The sequence below is a fragment of the Pecten maximus genome, chromosome 9, assembly GCF_902652985.1.
Source record: "Pecten maximus chromosome 9, xPecMax1.1, whole genome shotgun sequence".
NCBI classification, from domain to species: Eukaryota; Metazoa; Mollusca; class Bivalvia; order Pectinida; family Pectinidae; genus Pecten; species Pecten maximus.
In genome coordinates, this window is record NC_047023.1 from 41,431,686 (window position 1) to 41,455,634 (window position 23,949).

General features: G+C 38.4%; 1 protein-coding gene across 1 annotated transcript in view; it reads right to left on the reverse strand.

Moving 5' to 3' along the window:
• Nucleotides 1-903: 903 nt before the first annotated feature.
• LOC117335232 (ceramide glucosyltransferase-like) overlaps nt 904-23,949 on the reverse strand; it is a 70,886-nt gene continuing 47,840 nt past the window's right edge. The window contains exons 4-11 of the mRNA XM_033895222.1: nt 20,261-20,402; nt 13,210-13,312; nt 12,252-12,353; nt 11,479-11,594; nt 10,564-10,742; nt 5,195-5,281; nt 4,824-5,016; nt 904-4,412 (exon numbers count right to left, since the gene is read on the reverse strand). Of these exons, the coding sequence (XP_033751113.1) occupies nt 4,230-4,412; nt 4,824-5,016; nt 5,195-5,281; nt 10,564-10,742; nt 11,479-11,594; nt 12,252-12,353; nt 13,210-13,312; nt 20,261-20,402 (1,105 nt within the window). The 3' untranslated portion in view covers nt 904-4,229. The remainder of the gene's footprint in view (nt 4,413-4,823; nt 5,017-5,194; nt 5,282-10,563; nt 10,743-11,478; nt 11,595-12,251; nt 12,354-13,209; nt 13,313-20,260; nt 20,403-23,949) is intronic.

Sequence of the window (23,949 nt, forward strand, 5' to 3'; positions counted from 1 at the left end):
ACACAAAAAATCTTTTGAATAATCCAAACTGGCTATTGATAATTAAACGTATCAATAACTCTTACATTAGTTTCATATTTTAATTAACTTGATCTGAAAAACTTCAGGTATATCTAAATTTCAATTATGCTCAATGTGATACTATACACAGAGCCATTAAGGGCCTTTAGCTGACCCTTGACATTAGTTAATATCAGAAGTCAAAACATAATATTGAAACCTAGGTCAAACTAGAAAAATCAAAATTGAAACTAAATTCTGGAATTCTTAGGAACCAAACCATAGTACCAAGTGAAAACCCTGATAAATTGATGCCATGTATTCCTATAACCTTTGTTAAATCCTAAGAGTTATTTTCTTTGTAAAAACAAGACAGACAATTAGAAAATAAGCAATCTTAAGTGCCCCACCTTTGAACAAAGGGCCATAACTCTGTATAAAGTGGAATTTGAGACATGATGTTAGTTTGCAGCACTCTGTAATCCCAAGAGGTGCAAAATTTGGCAGTTGTAAGTGGAAAGTACACACGATATACCTAGGTCAAGGTGAAGCACAGATTGACTGGTTGTCTCCAGTGGTACCTGTAGCGGATCATAAGTGTCATTGGAATATAAGGAATTTATAATACAAGTTCCAACCATTTGATATGTCAAAAATCTTTAGATGAGCAATACTGTATACCCGGTATTTTTCGCCCCAGGTTATTTTCGCCCTTGATCAACACAAAAAATATTCGCCCCGTTTTAAATTCGCCCTAAACTACTTTTATGAAATGTCTTTTCCTCGTTTACAATCGGAAAATTCCGTTCAAAATTCTCTATACAGTTGCACTCGGAACAATCGGTAGTTATCTAGTTCCCCTATTTTCTTTTCTTTGTACATGCGTATATATCCCGCTGAGGGGTGAAATGCAATCAGGTTTGAAATATACAACTTTTACCTGTGTTCAGATTTACTTTTAGCCCCTATTGATTCAAATAGTATCAGGTATGCATGGGCGATTTTAAGCAAACACGATGAAAGGTAAGTTCACCGTGCCGTGACTAATTACTGACCAGTGTTTTCTCTAGTTCAGTTGTATACATCGATGGAAGCCACAAGCTACGGTGAACTCATAAAATCAGTCTTCACAATGACAAGAATTTGATGCTTTTTTGTGTGCATCATTTTTAAAGTTTTAAAGTTACTTAGTATTTATAGTTTTTTAAATCAAATATACTAAACCTAGTACGCTATCTTAGCCCATTTTCTCGATTTAACTGAACGTAATGTTGCAAATTAACTAGACCTAGATTTAGATCAAGATTTTATTTCACATACACAGATTGGAATAAAGCAATGGATTATTTTATAAATTTAGTGCTAGTATAACACGTGTTGCTTGTGATGGTATAGATTAAAACTCACTTGAAAAGCACAGGGGGTATGTTTTGGTTCCGACTACAATTGACCTATGTACGATGACTTGTAAATTCTTCAATACAGCTTGAAATTTTCGCCATCATCTTAAATTCGCCCTATCATCAAAGGGCGAAAATTAAACGGGGGCGAAAATGACCAGGTATACAGTATATCAAATTAAAACAAGTTTAAGGCTATTCCATATTACAATGCTATTTATCAAAATTACTCATCAGAAAATACCTGAAAACTTTCAATTCCAATTCCCTATAATACCAATTAATTTTGACTCTGATGTCGAATCATGACATCATATATTTCTTATGTGACATCACATGTATCCATTAATATTTAATCATGACATAGCCATATTACACAGTAAAACAGGCTGATCTTTAGCCATATTACACAGTAAAACAGGCTGATCTTTAGCCATATTACACAGTAAAACAGGCTGATCTTTAGCCATATTACACAGTAAAACAGGCTGATCTATAGCCATATTACACAGTACAACAGGCTCATCTTTAGCCATATTACACAGTACAACAGGCTCATCTTTAGCCATATTACACAGTAAAACAGGCTGATCTATAGCCATATTACACAGTAAAACAGGCTAATCTTTAGCCATATTACACAGTAAAACAGGCTGATCTTTAGCCATATTACACAGTAAAACAGGCTAATCTTTAGCCATATTACACAGTAAAACAGGCTGATCTATAGCCATATTACACAGTAAAACAGGCTGATCTATAGCCATATTACACAGTAAAACAGGCTGATCTTTAGCCATATTACACAGTAAAACAGGCTGATCTATAGCCATATTACACAGTAAAACAGGCTGATCTATAGCCATATTACACAGTACAACAGGCTCATCTTTAGCCATATTACACAGTAAAACAGGCTCAACTTTAGCCATATTACAACGTAAAACAGGCTCATCTTATGATAAAATTAAAATCTCTGCAGGTGTCCATTTGTGAAAAAAATCCTTCATATATATTTAACAAACATTAACATTTATATTTAACATAAACACATTGCGACATTAAGTAACAATAAACACAACAGCTGATAGACAAATTTCTAACTCCACAAGTCAGAAAATAAATGCTCTAATGCACATGGTATTGTAATCACATCTAACATGAGTGGATTCTGGTTACAGCAGTAACCCAGAGGAAGTGGCCGATCTGCATCGCCAGAGTTGTCTACCTTGATTTTCAGGTGGCACTGTATGCAAGACAAGGATCTGACCAAGCAAAACAGTGAACACCAATATCAACAAGGTTAAAACCCATCTAAAAAAAACAGTTACCACGAACCCTAAACAATTTCATTTACTCTGGAGTAATTTCATCTTTGACAAATAGATTCTTCCATAAAACAACACGCCAATCTATGTTTTATAAAACCTTTCTGGCTGTCAATCAAGACTGAGTGGGATTCCTTATGATCCCTTATTAAAGACTAACCTATACTATTACATCAGACCATTCCATTTCAATCTTAAGGTGTAAGGAATTTGGTATGTGACATATAATATTACATCAGACCATTCCATTTCAATCTTAAGGTGTAAGGAATTTGGTATGTGACATATCCTTAGGTGAAAAATAATTGCGTTGTCCAAGTTACTTTATGAGAACACATCCAGAAATATCAGTACAGTAAATAAAACAAAATCAATAATAGCGTATAACTTGTATGGTTGTGATTTCTGACTACAGAATTTCTAGTTTCTTTCTACAATTTTTCAGATCTCTTTAAACACCTCCTGTTCAATGCCATGATAGGGGAGGAGAATCTTAAGATAGTTGATTTTTTCTGGAAAATATGAGCTTGTTATGAAGTCACTGCAGGATTATCCCAATACAATCCAGTCATTAGCAGCCACAGCAGGTTTTTCTGCTAGAGTTGAACTAATTAGAATTATCTGGCACAAATGAGCTCATTGCGATGTCACAGTAGAATTTCAAAGTAAAGGTGAGCTCATTAAGAAGAAAGTAGAACTCCTCGTACCAGTGAACTCTCCTCGTACCAGTGAACTCCTCATACCAGTGAACTCCTCGTACCAGTGAACTCCTCGTACCAGTGAACTTGTAATGAAGTCGAATTGGAATATTGGGGAGAGGTGAGACTGTCAGAAGTCACAGCCCATTTGAGCTCATTAGAAGATTCATCTGCTCATAATAAGAGCTCATCAGATGTAACAGCACAGGTGAGCTCATCAGAATTCATGGCTCAGTTGAGCTCATCAATAATTAGATAAGGTGAGCTCACCAGAAGTTACACTTCAGTGTAGCTTATTAAGAAGTCACAGCTCATGGAATTTCCCCGTACATCTGAGCTCGCTTAAATGTCACTCGGCTCAGGGGAACTCAGTAACAAATCATAGCTTGTACAAATACCTAGTAAATACGGGCTTCTTTACAGCAGGACATCCTCATACCTCAGAGCTCTTTTAAAAATCATGACCCAGGTGAGCTTGTTAGAAACAGTAGAATAGTTCCAGTAGACATAAATAAATCAAAGATTTCTTTCTAATGATAATGTACCATCATCAACAGCAGTGTTTATAAGCTTTTCTAAGAAACCAGCAGTCGAAAGTTTTCAATTGTGTAAAGTGTGACACCAGATATTCCACACGGTCACGCACCAATAGGAAGTACTTATTAACACTCATACCTAGGGATAGTTCAGCGTATCAGCCAGTTTGTATTTTTACACGTTAAATACAAACCAAATCAGATCGTTTTAGAGAGGATTTTGTAATCCATATTGCGGTAATTTGCACGGCTAGAGAACCCCTGATGTCAATCATGGGCCTTGTCTGTCAATAGAGTTGTGTGTCCACCCAGTGTCACCTTGAATACTTTTTTGCCCCACGGAATTGTTCGTGGTTTTAAAATGGCTTCTAAATAAATAAATGTGGCCATGAATTCCCGGAACACCCAGCATAGCACATATTTAAGCTTTGAAAATGGTGGAGGTCCATTCTGAAAATAAAAATAAAAATATAAAATTATTCTTTTCAAAAGAAGACAATCTGTTTTCTATAAGTGCCCTTTATCTGTAAAAGTGCTTTGAATTATCTCAATACTGAAAACAGGTATCTAAAAAATATACAGCTACCTTACACATATCATACATATGATTGGTGCTAAACTTAAATGAACCCTGGGAGTTCTTTGATATTTTAATTGTGAATTTGATCTTAAGTATACCTGCATTCTGTGCAGGGTGTGGGATATGCAAGAATATCTTTTATATTTGAAATATTGCTGTAACAATTATTAAAAAGAATCGAAAATGAAAAACATCAAATAAAGACATATTTTCAATTGCTGTTCAGTAAGGAAAATTAGAACCAAATTTATAAAAGAGGATAAACAGTCAAATTAACTGACCTGAACCGTCCGTAATTGTAAATAATCCAAAAACAGCATTGTTAACACGTGGATAGGGAAAAAATAGTACATATGAACTCCAAAGAAATGGTAGCATGTCCAACTTCCTATAAGGCCTGATGGAATACAATCCGCCAGGGGTTCTAGAAATCCAGCTACCAGAGGCATCATATTCAGACGAAGTCGTGTCCACCTACAATACATTGGTGTGTCTTTATCAGGTATTCTAGATGGCCAGCAAATGCTACATTTACATTATTGAAGCTTGTGTGCGTAAGAGAAATTTGAAATAGCTATTAACCAGGTATGCGACTTTTAATCAAAATGTTGTTTTCAATTGATCATCGATTCCCATATCATTTGTTACTTACCTGACCATTCTGTCTTTAAAAGCTCGTAATGTTAATGAAGCTATATTTTGTTGTGCAGGGAAGGCTGATAGCACAAGTTTATGACCTCTGGAATGAAAAAAAAAAATCTTGTTTTATAGCAAATATAGGAGAAAATGTGGAGGTGATATATATACTTTCAAACATTTTAAGTCTAACAAGCTATCAGATATACACTGAGTTATTTTCAAAAAACATTCAAAATAAAATATTTCATATTTCTTCATTTGTTATAAAATGACTTAAAAATAGTATCACAGACCTATACCACAGTATCACAGACCTATACCACAGTATCACTGACCTATACCACAGTATCACTGACCTATACCACAGTATCACAGACCTATACCACAGTATCACTGACCTATACCACAGTATCACTGACCTATACCACAGTATCACTGGTCTATACCACGGTATCACAGACCTGATACCACAGTATCACAGACCTGATACCACAGTATCACAGACCTATACCACAGTATCACAGACCTATACCACAGTATCACTGGTCAATACCACAGTATCACTGACCTAAACCACAGTATCACAGACCTATACCACAGTATCACTGACCTATACCACAGTTTCACTGGTCTGTACCACAGTATCACTGACCTATACCACAGTATCACTGGTCTATACCACAGTATCACAGACCTATACCACAGTATCAGACCTATACCACAGTATCACTGACCTATACCACAGTATCACTGGTCTATACCACAGAATCACAGACCTATACTACAGTATCACTGACCTATACCACAGTATCACTGACCTATACCACAGTATCACAGACCTATACCACAGTATCACTGGTCTATACCACAGAATCACAGACCTATACCACAGTATCACAGACCTATACCACAGTATCACTGACCTATACCACAGAATTACAGACCTATACCACAGTATCACAGACCTATACCACAGTATCACTGACCTAAACCACAGTATCACTGATCTATACCACAGTATCACTGACCTATACCACAGTATCACTGGTCTATACCACAGAATCACAGACCTATACCACAGTATCACTGGTCTATACCACAGTATCACTTGTCTATACCACAGAATCACAGACCTATACCACAGTATCACAGACCTATACTACAGTATCACTGGTCTATACCACAGTATCACAGACCTATACTACAGTATCACTGGTCTATACCACAGTATCACAGACCTATACCACAGTATCAGACCTATACCACAGTATCACTGACCTATACCACAGTATCACAGACCTATACCACAGTATCACTGGTCTATACCACAGAATCACAGACCTATACCACAGTATCACAGACCTATACCACAGTATCACTGACCTATACCACAGTATCACTGACCTATACCACAGTATCACTGACCTATACCACAGTATCACAGACCTATACCACAGTATCACTGACCTATACCACAGTATCACTGACCTATACCACAGTATCACAGACCTATACCACAGTATCACTGACCTATACCACAGTATCACTGGTCTATACCACAGTATCACTGACCTATACCACAGTATCACAGACCTATACCACAGTATCACTGACCTATACCACAGTATCACTGGTCTATACCACAGTATCACTGGTCTATACCACAGTATCACTGACCTATACCACAGTATCACTGACCTATGCCACAGTATCACTGGTCTATACCACAGTATCACAGATCTATACCACAGTATCACTGGTCTATACCACAGTATCAGACCTATACCACATTATCACAGACCTATACCACAGTATCACAGACCTATACCACAGTATCACTGGTCTATACCACAGTATCACTGACCTATACCACAGTATCACAGACCTATACCACAGTATCACAGACCTATACCACAGTATCACTGACCTATACCACAGTATCACTGACCTATACCACAGTATCACTGGTCTATACCACAGTATCACTGACCTATACCACAGTATCACTGATCTATACCACAGTATCACTGGTCTTTACCACAGTATCACTGACCTATACCACAGTATCACTGGTCTATACCACAGTATCACTGGTCTATACCACAGTATCACTGGTCTATACCACAGTATCACTGACCTATACCACAGTATCACAGACCTATACCACAGTATCACTGGTTTATACCACAGTATCACTGGTCTATACCACAGTATCACAGACCTATACCACAGTATCACTGACCTATACCACAGTATCACAGACCTATACCACAGTATCACAGACCTATACCACAGTATCACAGACCTATACCACAGTATCACAGACCTATACCACAGTATCACAGACCTATACCACAGTATCATTGGTCTATACCACAGTTTCACTGACCTATACCACAGTATCACAGACCTATACCACAGTATCACTGACCTATACCACAGTATCACAGACCTATACCACAGTATCACAGACCTATACCACAGTATCACTGGTCTATACCACAGTATCACTGACCTATACCACAGTATCACTGGTCTATACCACAGTATCACTGGTCTATACCACGGTATCACAGACCTGATACCACAGTATCACAGACCTATACCACAGTATCACAGACCTATACCACAGTATCACTGGTCAATACCACAGTATCACTGACCTATACCACAGTATCACAGACCTATACCACAGTATCACTGACCTATACCACAGTTTCACTGGTCTATACCACATTATCACTGACCTATACCACAGTATCACTGGTCTATACCACAATATCACAGACCTATACCACAGTATCACTGACCTATACCACAGTATCACAGACCTATACCACAGTATCACTGGTCTATACCACAGTATCACAGACCTATACCACAGTATCACTGACCTATACCACAGTATAACTGACCTATACCACAGTATCACTGACCTATACCACAGTATCACTGACCAGTATCACTGACCTATACCACAGTATCACTGACCTATACCACAGTATCACTGGTCTATACCACAGTATCACTGACCTATACCACAGTATCACTGATCTATACCACAGTATCACTGGTCTTTACCACAGTATCACTGACCTATACCACAGTATCACTGGTCTATACCACAGTATCACTGGTCTATACCACAGTATCACTGGTCTATACCACAGTATCACTGACCTATACCACAGTATCACAGACCTATACCACAGTATCACTGACCTATACCACAGTATCACTGGTCTATACCACAGTATCACTGGTCTATACCACAGTATCACTGACCTATACCACAGTATCACTGACCTATGCCACAGTATCACTGGTCTATACCACAGTATCACAGATCTATACCACAGTATCACTGGTCTATACCACAGTATCAGACCTATACCACAGTATCACAGACCTATACCACAGTATCACAGACCTATACCACAGTATCACTGGTCTATACCACAGTATCACTGACCTATACCACAGTATCACAGACCTATACCACAGTATCACAGACCTATACCACAGTATCACTGACCTATACCACAGTATCACTGACCTATACCACAGTATCACTGATCTATACCACAGTATCACTGATCCTATACCACAGTATCACTGATCTATACCACAGTATCACTGACCTATACCACAGTATTACTGACCTATACCACAGTATCACTGACCTATACCACAGTATCACTGACCTATACCACAGTATCACAGACCTATACCACAGTATCACTGACCTATACCACAGTATCACTGACCTATACCACAATATCACAGACCTATACCACAGTATCACTGGTCTATACCACAGTATCACTGACCTATACCACAGTATCACAGACCTATACCACAGTATCACTGACCTATACCACAGTATCACTGGTCTATACCACAGTATCACTGGTCTATACCACAGTATCACTGACCTATACCACAGTATCACTGACCTATGCCACAGTATCACTGGTCTATACCACAGTATCACAGATCTATACCACAGTATCACTGGTCTATACCACAGTATCAGACCTATACCACAGTATCACAGACCTATACCACAGTATCACAGACCTATACCACAGTATCACTGGTCTATACCACAGTATCACTGACCTATACCACAGTATCACAGACCTATACCACAGTATCACAGACCTATACCACAGTATCACTGACCTATACCACAGTATCAGACCTATACCACAGTATCACTGGTCTATACCACAGTATCACTGACCTATACCACAGTATCACTGATCTATACCACAGTATCACTGGTCTTTACCACAGTATCACTGACCTATACCACAGTATCACAGACCTATACCACAGTATCACTGGTCTATACCACAGTTTCACTGACCTATACCACAGTATCACTGACCTATACCACAGTATCACAGACCTATACCACAGTATCACTGACCTATACCACAGTATCACAGACCTATACCACAGTATCACAGACCTATACCACAGTATCACTGACCTATACCACAGTATCACTGGTCTATACCACAGTATCACAGACCTATACCACAGTATCACAGACCTATACCACAGTATCACAGACCTATACCACAGTATCACAGACCTATACCACAGTATCACTGACCTATACCACAGTATCACTGACCTATACCACAGTATCACTGACCTATACCACAGTATCACTGACCTATACCACAGTATCACAGACCTATACCACAGTATCACTGGTCTATACCACAGTATCACTGGTCTATACCACAGTATCACAGACCTATACCACAGTATCACTGACCTAAATGATCTCTGTAAAACAGTTCTTTTGAAGAAAAAAAATCCTTATTGAGGACTTTTTTTATAAGGTAGTGATTTAATGAGAATCATTGTTCAGGCCTATATTAATCATTGTTCAGGCCTATATTAATCATTGTTCAGGCCTATATTAATCATTGTTCAGGCCTATATTAATCATTGTTCAGGGCCTATATTAATCATGGTTCAGCTGACCTAAATGATCTCTGTAAAACAGTTCTTTTAAAGAAAAAAAATTTCTTATCGAGGACTTTTTTTTATAAGGTAGTGATTTAATGTTAATCATTGTTCAGGCCTATATTAATCATTGTTCAGGCCTATATTAATCATTGTTCAGGCCTATATTAATCATTGTTCAGGCCTATATTAATCATTGTTCAGGCCTATATTAATCATTGTTCAGGCCTATATTAATCATTGTTCAGGCCTATATTAATCATTGTTCAGGCCTATATTAATCATTGTTCAGGCCTATGTTAATCATTGTTCAGGCCTATATTAATCATTGTTCAGGCCTATATTAATCATGTTTTGATCTTTGTTTCGTTAATTCCACTGAGTAAGGAGACTTACTTTTCATGTAATGCTGAAGTAAGGAAGAAGTCTTCCGCGAGGTAGCGCCCGTACCAGTTTAGCCCCTTTAGCTCATCTAGGAGGGATTTTTTAAACATGTATGACATTCCGGTACAACAACAGAGTCCCAGAGTGTTGAAGGCTGGGTAGAACCTTGCCATGGCACACCCAAAGTAAATCTGTAAAGGTCAAAAGGTCAAAATAGGAGTTTTGAATTGATATGTACAGGATTGACATGTAAAAAACATAAACATTATACAGTCAAACTTCTATGATTCAAGCTTCATTGATTCAATTTTCTTGCTGTAGCAAACTGCTTGCTTGGTCCAAAATTTTCTCACTATATAACGCTACTGTCAAACCTATGCATGATTTGAATGTTTACAAATAAAAGTATTCGATGTATCAAACTTTTTTCATGGACCGATAGCTATGATATTTTAGGCACTTGACCTCTCATGATTTAAACAAATCTTTAACCTGTACTGACCACTAGAAACATCGAAGTTTGACTGTGTATCTCACAAGAAATGTAAAACAAATCATACCAACTTGTTCACTCTTATTGGCCCGGAACTCAAAACTTTTATTGCAAAAATCGTTGACGTGATTGAATCAGGGGCTTCAGGGTGATGTTATCGGTACTAAAACTTGTTGCTTGTCAACCAGAAAGATTTTTTTGAGATCCATCCCAAAAACCATGTATCATATTTAAGGAAAACCGACATCATTAATACATAGTTTTGTTACTATGTGGCTATAAATACATTTGTATAAGCCAAAATTCACACGAGTGAATTGTTGAAAATACACAACGAAAAGAGGGACAAATTTTGGAGTTATATGAATTAGTTATATAAAATATATTAGAGGAGAAGGAGGAAGAAAATATCCTCAAGAGTAATTATGACCCACCTTCTCCACGGTGGCAGCAAATCCACTGAGGTCTGTGGTAAAAGGCATCTGGTGAACGAGTGCTACACTTGGGTGTTGTAACTTGGACGCCATGTCAATAATAATATCTGTACTGGCTGAAAGCATTTATAGATACAGTGGTAAAAGTTCTGTAAACAACAGGCCCAAAGGACCTGTACTGCATAGAAACAATGAAATACAGTGGTAAAGTTTTGTAAGCAAGAGGCCCAAAGGACCTGTACTGCATAGAAACAACGAAATACAGGAGAAAAGTTTAGTAAACAAGAGGTCAAAAGGACCTGTATTGCATAGAAACAATGTTATACATGTGGTAAAGTTTTGTAAACAAGAGGCCCAAAGGACATGTACCACATAGGGACAATGAAATAGTAGTAATTCGTTTGTAAACAAGAGTCCAAAGGACCTGTATCACATAGAAACAATGAAATACAGGGATAAAGTTTTGTAAACATGAGTCCCAAAGGAACTGTATTGCATAAAACAAATGAAATGCAGTAGTTAAAGTTTTGTAAACAGTAGTAACAGTTCCGTCAACAAGAAAACTATAGAAGGTCTATATGGGCTTAAAAGCAATGAAAAACATTAAAATTTACTACTACATGAGTCAATAATTCTTTGAAAAAATGCCAAATTATATCAATTATCAATTTATTTATCTAGAATCAAATGAAAATGCTTTTTGGGATTGTTTAATGGAAATTTAGAATCTCAATATATCGTCTTACCAACAGAAGTGTATTAATGATAATTACCTTTGATGCGACTGGTACTTATCCAAACACAGTCATACTTGGCATTGTCATAACCAGGGGCCATGTTATACACCATGGGGTTCACAATGCCCTCCTTCCCACCTGTGTAAATATAGCAAATCAAATGTCTACAATTTTGCCCTCCTTCCCACCTATGTAAATACATGTATAGCAAATCAAATGTCTACAATTTAAGATCAGTAAGGTTTCTTAAAAGCCCTATAAGCACACCCTTTTTTCTGGAAAACAGAATGGGTGTGCTAATTGAAACAAAAACAAATTCATTACCTCACTGATCAGCCAACAAAAATTCTAGATTGTTTAAGCTACTTAAAGGTATTAAATGAAAGAAAGTTATTATTTTCCCATCTAAGTCTCTTACAAGATATTTTCTGTACATGGTTTTAATGTACCCCTTTGTGTTATTTGGTCGAATACCGCACCTCAACAACACTTTATTGTGGTGTTGATTTCTGACTAAATATATGGTTTTATACGCAACAGGTAGTCCTGGAAATTATTCTGGTTTTGTTGGACTAGTCTTAAATCATTAACATATACATCCACAAATAAGCCCCTTCTTTATTTTACCAGAACCATCATGTATTTAACATATAAATCCACAAAATATGATTTACAAATAAACCCTCCTCAAACCTTAATACAAACCTTTTATGTTAGAGGAAGGGGTTTATTTTCAGGATAAATACGGTATGTGTCGCAATGATGCAGTACTGCATGGGTACCTACATTACATTTACAAACAATAGTTTGATGTTATTTGTATTTAATGACCAAATCTTCATGAATGTAGCTCTGGATGTCATTCATGTTTTGTTGATTCTTGATAATATGGAATTTGGACATTTTTAAACAAGACATATTATGATAAATTACATGGTTCCCTCTACTCTATACTAATACAGCTGTTAATCCAACAACATGGAATAGACTTTACCAGTAAATATTGTTGTGTCCACGAGAGGATATTTTTCTCTAAGTCGCTGAACAAGATTTATGGCAGGATCTTGATCATCGGGAAAGCAAAAGAGCAGTTCAAACTGGAAAGATAAAACAAATACACATCTGTTATTTGATTAATTTGTTAATGTTTATTTTGATGATTAAACCAAAGAATTTATCTTAACAAAAAACCATGGAACTATTAGCAAGTTAATTTTTATTTTTTTAAAGAAACCTTTTTCTTTTTCTGATAAACATAAATTGAATGTCTCATATATACATTAAAGATCACAAACCTTTAATACTATATATTGATACCTAGGAGACTGATTACAAACCAAATCAATAATATTACAAACAATATAGGTATAACTGATGCATATTGGTGGTAAATAGCATGCATTTAATAGTACACATTCAAATCTGAAATTATTACCATTAACAAAGAAAAGATTTGATGGAGTACTTAATCGTTTATAACTTTGATCAGATCGATCAACTTGATACACCTGTCCTGGTCACAATGCTATTGATTACACACAGTGCAGTCGTATTGGACCAACAAACATTTAGCAGACTCCGATCACTGGTGACTTTACGGAAATGTTGAGACGTTTAAATCGAAATCAATACCCTAGCTAAGAATAAAATATAAACGACAATGAGTTGGGGAAAATATTGTACACTCATGTGTACAAAACTGTATACAACTTATAACAACACTTTCTATGATTGGAATGCATGTGGACAGAGTTAAAGGGCTGTTTGTAGGCATCTGTCGCTGTTTCTATTCCAAGCTAACGGCTGCTCTCGAGAGTGAAAGCCTGTCCTACATTACTATGAATCACAACACAAACACGTTCAATATTTATAAACCAATACTACAATATTGATCTATAATTGGATCCTGCCATTGATGTAGGTCCCAGTCAGAGGTCAGGGGTCAGACTGGATCAATGGAGAATTCATTATAGGATAGATGGTAGTTTATATAGATTCATGCAGCAGCTGTTAGGTTGAACAACTATAGAAGTAACCGAGTGTCAAACACGGCCGCCCTGAAGTAAGGGTCAAACACTGAACCCTCCCTGAAATTAGGGTAAACACAGAACCCACCCTGAAATAAAGGTCAAACACAGAACCTGCCCTGAAACAAGAGGCCCATGGGCCTTAACGGTCATCTGACAAACACTTACACTCACAGCAGGGACACACACCCCAATCCAGCATTATTACCATAAATTATTTATCGCAGCCAGTTATGTTTTAGATCAAATTTGGTTTTTATCCATTTAGCTTGTCCAGGAAGAGCAGCATCATAAAGCAAAATTTTAGCCAAGTTCCCATTTTTGGGGCATGCCCCTCTGTCCCAATGGGTCAGACAAGACTCATTTATATCAATTAGGATTGCCTTTCCCCAATGATGTTTCATACTAAATATGGTTGTAATCAATTCAGGCATTAAGGAGGAATTGCATTTTTAAGAAATGTTTAACCTAAGCGCTCCTTTTGCCCCATCTTTTTTTCCCCAGGGGTCAAACCTGTCTCATTAAAAAATATGATTGCCGTCACCTTATGTTTCACATCAAATTTGGTTGTAATCCACCAAAAGGTTAGGGAGGATTAGGATTTAACAGCAAATATTCACCAAAGTTCCCCATTTGGGGCCCTGCCCCTCAGGCCCCAGGGGTCACACTAGCCTCGTTTATATAAAATATGACCATCCTTCCCAAAGGATGTTTCACACCATATTTCGTATTAATCCACCCAACGGTTAGAGAGAAGTAGGATTTAAAGCAAAAATTCACCAAAGTTCCCCTTTTGGGGCCCCGCCCCTCTGGCCCTAGGGGTCAAACCAGCCTCATTTATATAAAATATGATTGTCCTCCTCCAATGATGTTTCACACCAAATTTGGTAATAATTCACTATGGGTGTTAGGAGGAGTAGGATTTTACAGCAAAATTTCATCAAAGTTCCCCTTTTGGGGCCCCGCCCCTCTGGCCCCAGGGGCCACACCAGCCTCATTTATATAAAATATGACCACCCTCCACCAATGATGTTTCACACAATATCTGGTTGAAATCCACCAAAGGGTTAAGGACGAGTAGGATTTTATAGCAAAATTTCATCAAAGTTCCCTTTTTTGGGCCCGTCACTCTGGCCCCAGGGCTCACACCAGCCTCATTTATATAAAATATGACCACCCTCCCCCAATGATGTTTCACAACATATCTGGTTGAAATCTACTAAAGGGTTAAGGAGGAGTAGGATTTTATAGCAAAATTTCATCAAAGTTCCCCATTTGGGGCCCCACCCCTCAGGCCCCAGGGGTCACACTAGCCTCATTTATATAAAATATGACCGCCCTCCCCAAATGATGTTTCACAACATATCTGGTTGAAATCCACTAAAGGGTTAAGGAGGAGTAGGATTTTATAGCAAAATTTCATCAAAGTTCCCCATTTGGGGCCCCGCCCCTCAGGCCCTAGTGGTCACACCAGCCTCATTTATATAAAATATGACCGCCCTCCCCAAATGATGTTTCACAACATATCTGGTTGAAATCCACAAAAGGGTTAAGGAGGAGTAGGATTTTATAGCAAAATTTCATCAAAGTTCCCCTTTTGGGGCCCCGCCCCTCAGGCCCCAGGGGTCACACCAACTTCATTTATATAAAATATGACCGCCCTCCCCCAATGATGTTTCACACCAAATTTAGTTGTACTCCACCTAAGGGTAAAGGAGGAGTAGGATTTTATAGCAATATTCACCTAAGTTCCCTTTTTGGGGCCCCGCCCTTCTGGCCCCAGGGGTCAGACCAGCCTCATTTATATAAAATAGGATTGCCCTCCCCCAATGATGCTTCAAACCAAATTTGGAAGTAATCCACCCAAGCGTTAAGGAGGAGTAGCGTTTTGAAAGAAAAAGTTTACGGACGGCGCACGGCGCACGGCGCACGACGACAGACGAAGCACGATGACTATAGGTCATCCTGACCCTTTGGGTCAGATGACCTAATAAAGGTCAAACACAGAACCCTCCCTGAAGTAAGGGTCAAACACAGAACCCTCCCTGAAGTAAGGGTGAACACAGAACCCTCCCTGAAATAAAGGTCAAACACAGAACCCGCCCTGAAATAAGGGTCAAACACAGAACCCGCCTGAAGTAAGGGTCAAACACAGAACCCTCCCTGAAATAAGGGTCAAACACAGAACCCACCTGAAATAAGGGTCAAACACAGAACCTTCCCTGAAATTAGGGTCAAACACAGAACTCAATATAGAGTCAGGATCTAACACAGAACTCACCCTTGAGTCAGGGTCAAACACAGAACTCAATATAGAGTCAGGATCAAACACAGAACTCGATAAAGAGCAAGGATCTAACATAGAACTCAATATAGAGTCAGGATCTAACACAGAACTCACCCTTGAGTCAGGGTCAAACACAGAACTCAATATAGAGTCAGGATCTAACACAGAACTCAATATAGAGCAAGGATCAAACACAGAACTCAATATAGAGTCAGGGTCATACACAGAACTCAATATAGAGTCAGGATCAAACACAGAACTCAATATAGAGTCAGGATCAAACACAGAACTCAATATAGAGTCATGATCAAACACAAAACTCAATATAGAGCAAGGATCTAACACAGAACTCAATATAGAGTCAGGATCTAACAGAACTCAATATAGAGCAAGGATCAAACACAGAAGTCAATATAGAGTCAGGATCTAACAGAACTCAATATAGAGCAAGGATCTAACACAGAACTCAATATAGAGTCAGGATCTAACAGAACTCAATATAGAGCAAGGATCAAACACAGAAGTCAATATAGAGTCAGGATCTAACAGAACTCAATATAGAGCAAGGATCTAACACAGAACTCAATATAGAGTCAGGATCAAACACAAAACTCAATATAGAGCAAGGATCTAACAGAACTCAATATAGAGTCAGGATCTAACACAGAACTCAATATAGAGTCAGGATCTAACACAGAACTCAATATAGAGTCAGGATCTAACAGAACTCAATATAGAGCAAGGATCTAACACAGAACTCAATATAGAACCAGGATCTAACACAGAACTCAATATAGAGTCAGGATCTAACACAGAACTCAATATAGAGTCAGGATCTAACACAGAACTCAATATAGAGCAAGGATCTAACAGAACTCGATATAGAGCAAGGATCTAACAGAACTCAATATAGAGTCAGGATCTAACACAGAACTCAATATAGAGCAAGGATCTAACAGAACTCAATATAGAGCAAGGATCTAACACAGAACTCAATATAGAACCAGGATCTAACACAGAACTCAATATAGAGTCAGGATCTAACACAGAACTCAATATAGAACCAGGATCTAACACAGAACTCAATATAGAGCAAGGATCTAACACAGAACTCAATATAGAACCAGGATCTAACACAGAACTCAATATAGAGTCAGGATCTAACAGAACTCAATATAGAGCAAGGATCAAACACAGCTCAATATAGAGCAAGGATCAAACACAGAACTCAATATAGAGCAAGGATCTAACAGAACTCAATATAGAGCAAGGATCTAACACAGAACTCAATATAGAGTCAGGATCAAACACAGAACTCAATATAGAGTCAGGATCAAACACATAACTCAATATAGAGCAAGGATCAAACACAGCTCAATATAGAGCAAGGATCAAACACAGAAGTCAATATAGAGTCAGGATCTAACATAGAACTCAATATAGAGTCAGGATCTAACACAGAACTCAATATAGAGTCAGGATCTAACATAGAACTCAATATAGAGTCAGGATCTAACACAGAACTCAATATAGAGTCAGGATCTAACACAGAACTCAATATAGAGTCAGGATCTAACACAGAACTCAATATAGAGTCAGGATCTAACACAGAACTCAATATAGAGTCAGGATCTAACACAGAACTCAATATAGAGTCAGGATCTAACACAGAACTCAATATAGAGTCAGGATCTAACACAGAACTCAATATAGAGTCAGGATCAAACACAGCTCAATATAGAGCAAGGATCAAACACAGCTCAATATAGAGCAAGGATCAAACACAGAAGTCAATATAGAGCAAGGATCAAACACAGAACTCAATATAGAGTCAGGATCAAACACAGAACTCAATATAGAGTCATGATCAAACACAGAACTCAATATAGAGCAAGGATCTAACACAGAATTCAATATAGAGTCAGGATCTAACATAGAACTCAATATACAGTCAGGGTCATACACAGAACTCAATGTAGAGTCAGGATCAAACACAGAACTCAATATAGAGTCAGGATCAAACACAGAAGTCAATATAGAGCCAGGATCTAACACAGAACTCAATATAGAGCAAGGATCAAACACAGAAGTCAATATAGAGTCAGGATCAAACACAGAACTCAATATAGAGTCATGATCAAACATAGAACTCAATATAGAGTCAGGATCAAACACAGAAGTCAATATAGAGTCAGGATCTAACACAGAACTCAATATAGAGTCAGGATCAAACACAGAACTCAATATAGAGTCAGGATCAAACACAGAACTCAATATAGAGCAAGGATCTAACACAGAACTCAATATAGAGCAAGGATCAAACACAGAACTCAATATAGAGTCAGGATCAAACACAGAACTCAATATAGAGTCATGATCAAACACAGAACTCAATATAGAGTCAGGATCTAACACAGAAGTCAATATAGAGTCATGATCAAACACAGAACTCAATATAGAGCAAGGATCTAACACAGAACTCAATATAGAGTCAGGATCAAACACAGAACTCAATATAGAGTCAGGATCTAACACAGAACTCACTGTTGAGTCAGGATCTAACACAGAACTCAATATAGAGCAAGGATCTAACACAGAACTCAATATAGAGTCAGGATCTAACACAGAACTCACTGTTGAGTCAGGATCTAACACAGAACTCAATATAGAGCAAGGATCTAACACAGAACTCAATATAGAGTCAGGATCAAACACAGAAGTCAATATAGAGTCATGATCTAACACAGAACTCAATATAGAGTCAGGATCTAACACAGAACTCAATATAGAGTCAGGATCAAACAAAGAACTCAATATAGAGCAAGGATCTAACACAGAACTCAATATAGAGTCAGGATCTAACGTAGAACTCACTCTTGAGTCAGAATCTAACACAGAACTCACCCTTGAGTCAGGGTCAAACACATAACTCAATATAGAGCCAGGATCAAACAAAGAACTCAATATAGAGCAAGGATCTAACACAGAACTCAATATAGAGTCAGGATCAAACACAGAAGTCAATATAGAGTCAGGATCTAACACAGAACTCACCCTTGAGTCAGGATCAAACACAGAACTCAATATAGAGCCAGGATCAAACAAAGAACTCAATATAGAGCAAGGATCTAACACAGAACTCAATATAGAGTCAGGATCTAACGTAGAACTCACTCTTGAGTCAGAATCTAACACAGAACTCACCCTTGAGTCAGGGTCAAACACATAACTCAACATTGAGTCAGGGTCAAGCACAGAACTCACTATGGAGCTAAGGTCATATATGGAACCCTCTCTGGAGCCAGGTTCAAGATTCCCAGAGGAAAGAATATCAGTCTCTAAATATAGGTCTCCCCAAGGAGAGAATATCAGTCTCTAAATATAGGACTCCCCAAGGAGAGAATATCAGTCTCTAAATATAGGACTCCCCAAGGAGAGAATATCAGTCTCTAAATATAGGACTCCCCAAGGAGAGTATATATCAGTCTCTAAATATAGGACTCCCCAAGGAGAGAATATCAGTCTCTAAATATAGGACTTCCCGAGGAAAGAATATCAGTCTCTAAATATAGGACTCCCCGAGGAGAGAATATCGTCTCTAAATATAGGACTCCCCAAGGAGAGAATATCAGTCTCTAAATATAGGACTCCCCAAGGAGAGAATATCAGTCTCTAAATATAGAACTCTGAGACAGAATCTTCTATATTGAGAGGAAGTCTTCCTTGAATACCTTTGGGTATTGCATCCTAAAATGACTTTCCAGGTTTTCTTCCAAAAGTGGATCAAGTCCCATGAGAGGTTTGATGATGGATACTCCAGGATAGCTGTCTGTTGACAGGAAACTGTCAGATTTCTTATAAAACAAGATCCGCCTGCAAAGAAAGAAATAATTTTTTTATTTTAGTAACTAATAGGAAATCATATTCATCTGGATCTCAAAAGCGAGTATTTATATATCAATATTTCTAATGATTTGTATTTATTTAAAAAGAAATCTTCAGATAAAACCCATTTAAGTGCTCTTTAGGCTGAGACTGACAACATTCTGCTGGATTATGATTGGATTATAGCATTTCTGTATGCTTGGTATTGTTTCCACAAGAAGATTGTACCAATTCACTATTATACTAATCTATTTAATTGAAGCTTTGTGTTAAACATTGTGCATGCTAAAATAAGTATTAATGGCGTGACCACTTAACAACTTAGAGCTCTGGAAACACTTTTAAAAGACAGATAATGGATGCATGGGAACACGTAAGATAATGGATGCATTGGAACACTTAAGTCAGATAATGGACACATGGGAACACTTAAGTCAGATAATGGACGCATGAGACACTTAAGTCAGATAATGGACGCATGAGACACTTTAGTCAGATAATGGACACATGGGAACACCTAAGTCAGATAATGGACACATGGGAACACCTAAGTCAGATAATGGATGCATGGGAACACTTAAGTCAGATAATGGACACATGGGAACACTTAAGTCAGATAATGGACACATGAGACACTTAAGTCAGATAATGGACACATGGGAACACTTAAGTCAGATAAGGGACACATGGGAACACTTAAGTCAGATAATGGACACATGGGAACACTTAAGTCAGATAATGGAGGCATGGGAACACTTGAGTCAGATAATGGACACATGGGAACACTTGAGTCAGATAATGGACACATGGAAACACTTAAGTCAGAAAATGGACACATGGGAACACTTAAGTCAGATAATGGACACATGGGAACACTTAAGTCAGATAATGGATGCATTGGAACACCTAAGTCCGATAATGGATGCATGGGAACACTTAAGTCAGATAATGGACACATGGGAACACTTAAGTCAGATAATGGACGCATGAGACACTTAAGTCAGATAATGGACACATGGGAACACTTAAGTCAGATAATGGACGCATGAGACACTTAAGTCAGATAATGGACGCATAAGACACTTAAGTCAGATAATGGACAGATGGGAACACCTAAGTCAGATAATGGACGCATGGGAACACACTTAAGTCAGATAATGGGCGCATGGGAACACCTTAGTCAGATAATGGATGCATGGGAACACTTAAGTCAGATAATGGACACATGGGAACACTTAAGTCAGATAATGGACGCATGGGAACACCTAAGTCAGATAATGGATGCATGAGAACACTTAAGTCAGATAATGGACGCATGGGAACACTTAAGTCAGATAATGGACACATGGGAACACTTAAGTCCTGACAGTCAGTGATAGCACGAGTCCTGACAGTCAGTGATAGTACGAGTCCTGACAGTCAGTGATAGTACGAGTCCTGACAGTCAGTGATAGTACAGCGAGTCCTGACAGTCAGTGATAGTACGAGTCCTGACGGTCAGTGATAGTACGAGTCCTGATGGTCAGTGATAGTACGAGTCCTGACAGTCAGTGATAGTACGAGTCCTGACAGTCAGTGATAGTACGAGTCCTGACAGTCAGTGATAGTACGAGTCCTGACAGTCAGTGATAGTACGAGTCCTGACAGTCAGTGATAGTACAGCGAGTCCTGACAGTCAGTGATAGTACGAGTCCTGACAGTCAGTGATAGTACGAGTCCTGACAGTCAGTGATAGTACGAGTCCTGACAGTCAGTGATAGTACAGCAAGTCCTGACAGTCAGTGATAGTACGAGTCCTGACAGTCAGTGATAGTACGAGTCCTGACAGTCAGTGATAGTACGAGTCCTGACAGTCAGTGATAGTATAGCGAGTCCTGACAGTCAGTGATAGTACAGTGAGTCCTGACAGTCAGTGATAGTACGAGTCCTGACAGTCAGTGATAGTACGAGTCCTGACAGTCAGTGATAGTACGAGTCCTGACAGTCAGTGATAGTATAGCGAGTCCTGACAGTCAGTGATAGTACAGTGAGTCCTGACAGTCAGTGATAGTACGAGTCCTGACAGTCAGTGATAGTACGAGTCCTGACAGTCAGTGATAGTACGAGTCCTGACAGTCAGTGATAGTACGAGTCCTGACAGTCAGTGATAGTACGAGTCCTGACAGTCAGTGACGGTACGAGTCCTGACAGTCAGTGATAGTACGAGTCCTGACAGTCAGTGATCGTACGAGTCCTGACAGACAGTGATAGTACAGCGAGTCTTGACAGTCAGTGATAGTTCAAGTCCTGACAGTCAGTGATAGTACGAGTCCTGACAGTCAGTGATAGTACAGTGAGTCCTGACAGTCAGTGATAGTATGAGTCCTGACAGTCAGTGATAGTATGAGTCCTGACAGTCAGTGATAGTACAGCGAGTCCTGACAGTCAGTGATAGTACGAGTCCTGACAGTCAGTGATAGTACGAGTCCTGACAGTCAGTGATAGTACAGCGAGTCCTGACAGTCAGTGATAGTACGAGTCCTGACAGTCAGTGATAGTACGAGTCCTGACAGTCAGTGATAGTACAGTGAGTCCTGACAGTCAGTGATAGTACGAGTCCTGACAGTCAGTGATAGTACGAGTCCTGACAGTCAGTGATAGTACGAGTCCTGACAGTCAGTGATAGTACAGTGAGTCCTGACAGTCAGTGATAGTACGAGTCCTGACAGTCAGTGATAGTACCAGTCCTGACAATCAGTGATAGTACCGTGAGTCCTGACAGTCAGTGATAGTACAGCGAGTCCTGACAGTCAGTGATAGTACGAGTCCTGACAGTCAGTGATAGTACGAGTCCTGACAGTCAGTGATAGTACGAGTCCTGACAGTCATTGATAGTACGAGTCCTGACAGTCAGTGATAGTACAGTGAGTCCTGACAGTCAGTGATAGTACGAGTCCTGACAGTCAGTGATAGTACAGTGAGTCCTGACAGTCAGTGATAGTACAGCGAGTCCTGACAGTCAGTCGCTGTACTCACTATACTATTTTTCATCATTACCTAATTACGATGGTGACTAAGCCATTGACTAGCCCTATATGCAAATGTTTAATCCTCTGTTGATACTGGTGACCAAATCAAACAGTTACTTTTATGAAACATTTTTAATAATTAGAATTTGACATGCAAACTTAATTTTTCAGTAACTTCTACAAAAAGTGAATGAAAGTATATCAAGCAGACCAAGCTCAATGTGTACAAACCAAAAAATTGTAAAAATGTTAGGACATTCAAAAATTTATAACTGTGCCATATATCAAATATTTTCTTCTTTTCAGGAAGCATAACATTGCAACTAACAAATACTTCAATAGATATCACTAGCAAATGGTAGTGGAAAAAATAACAACCTTTCGATAAAAAAAAAACCACAAAGCAATTGAACAACAAATGTACGATCAACTGAATTGAGTTTCTAGCATGCTTCAAGGAACCAAAATTATTCAATAATCAATTCAAATCGTCCGAAGAAATTAATTTACAAGAAACTGTAAATTCA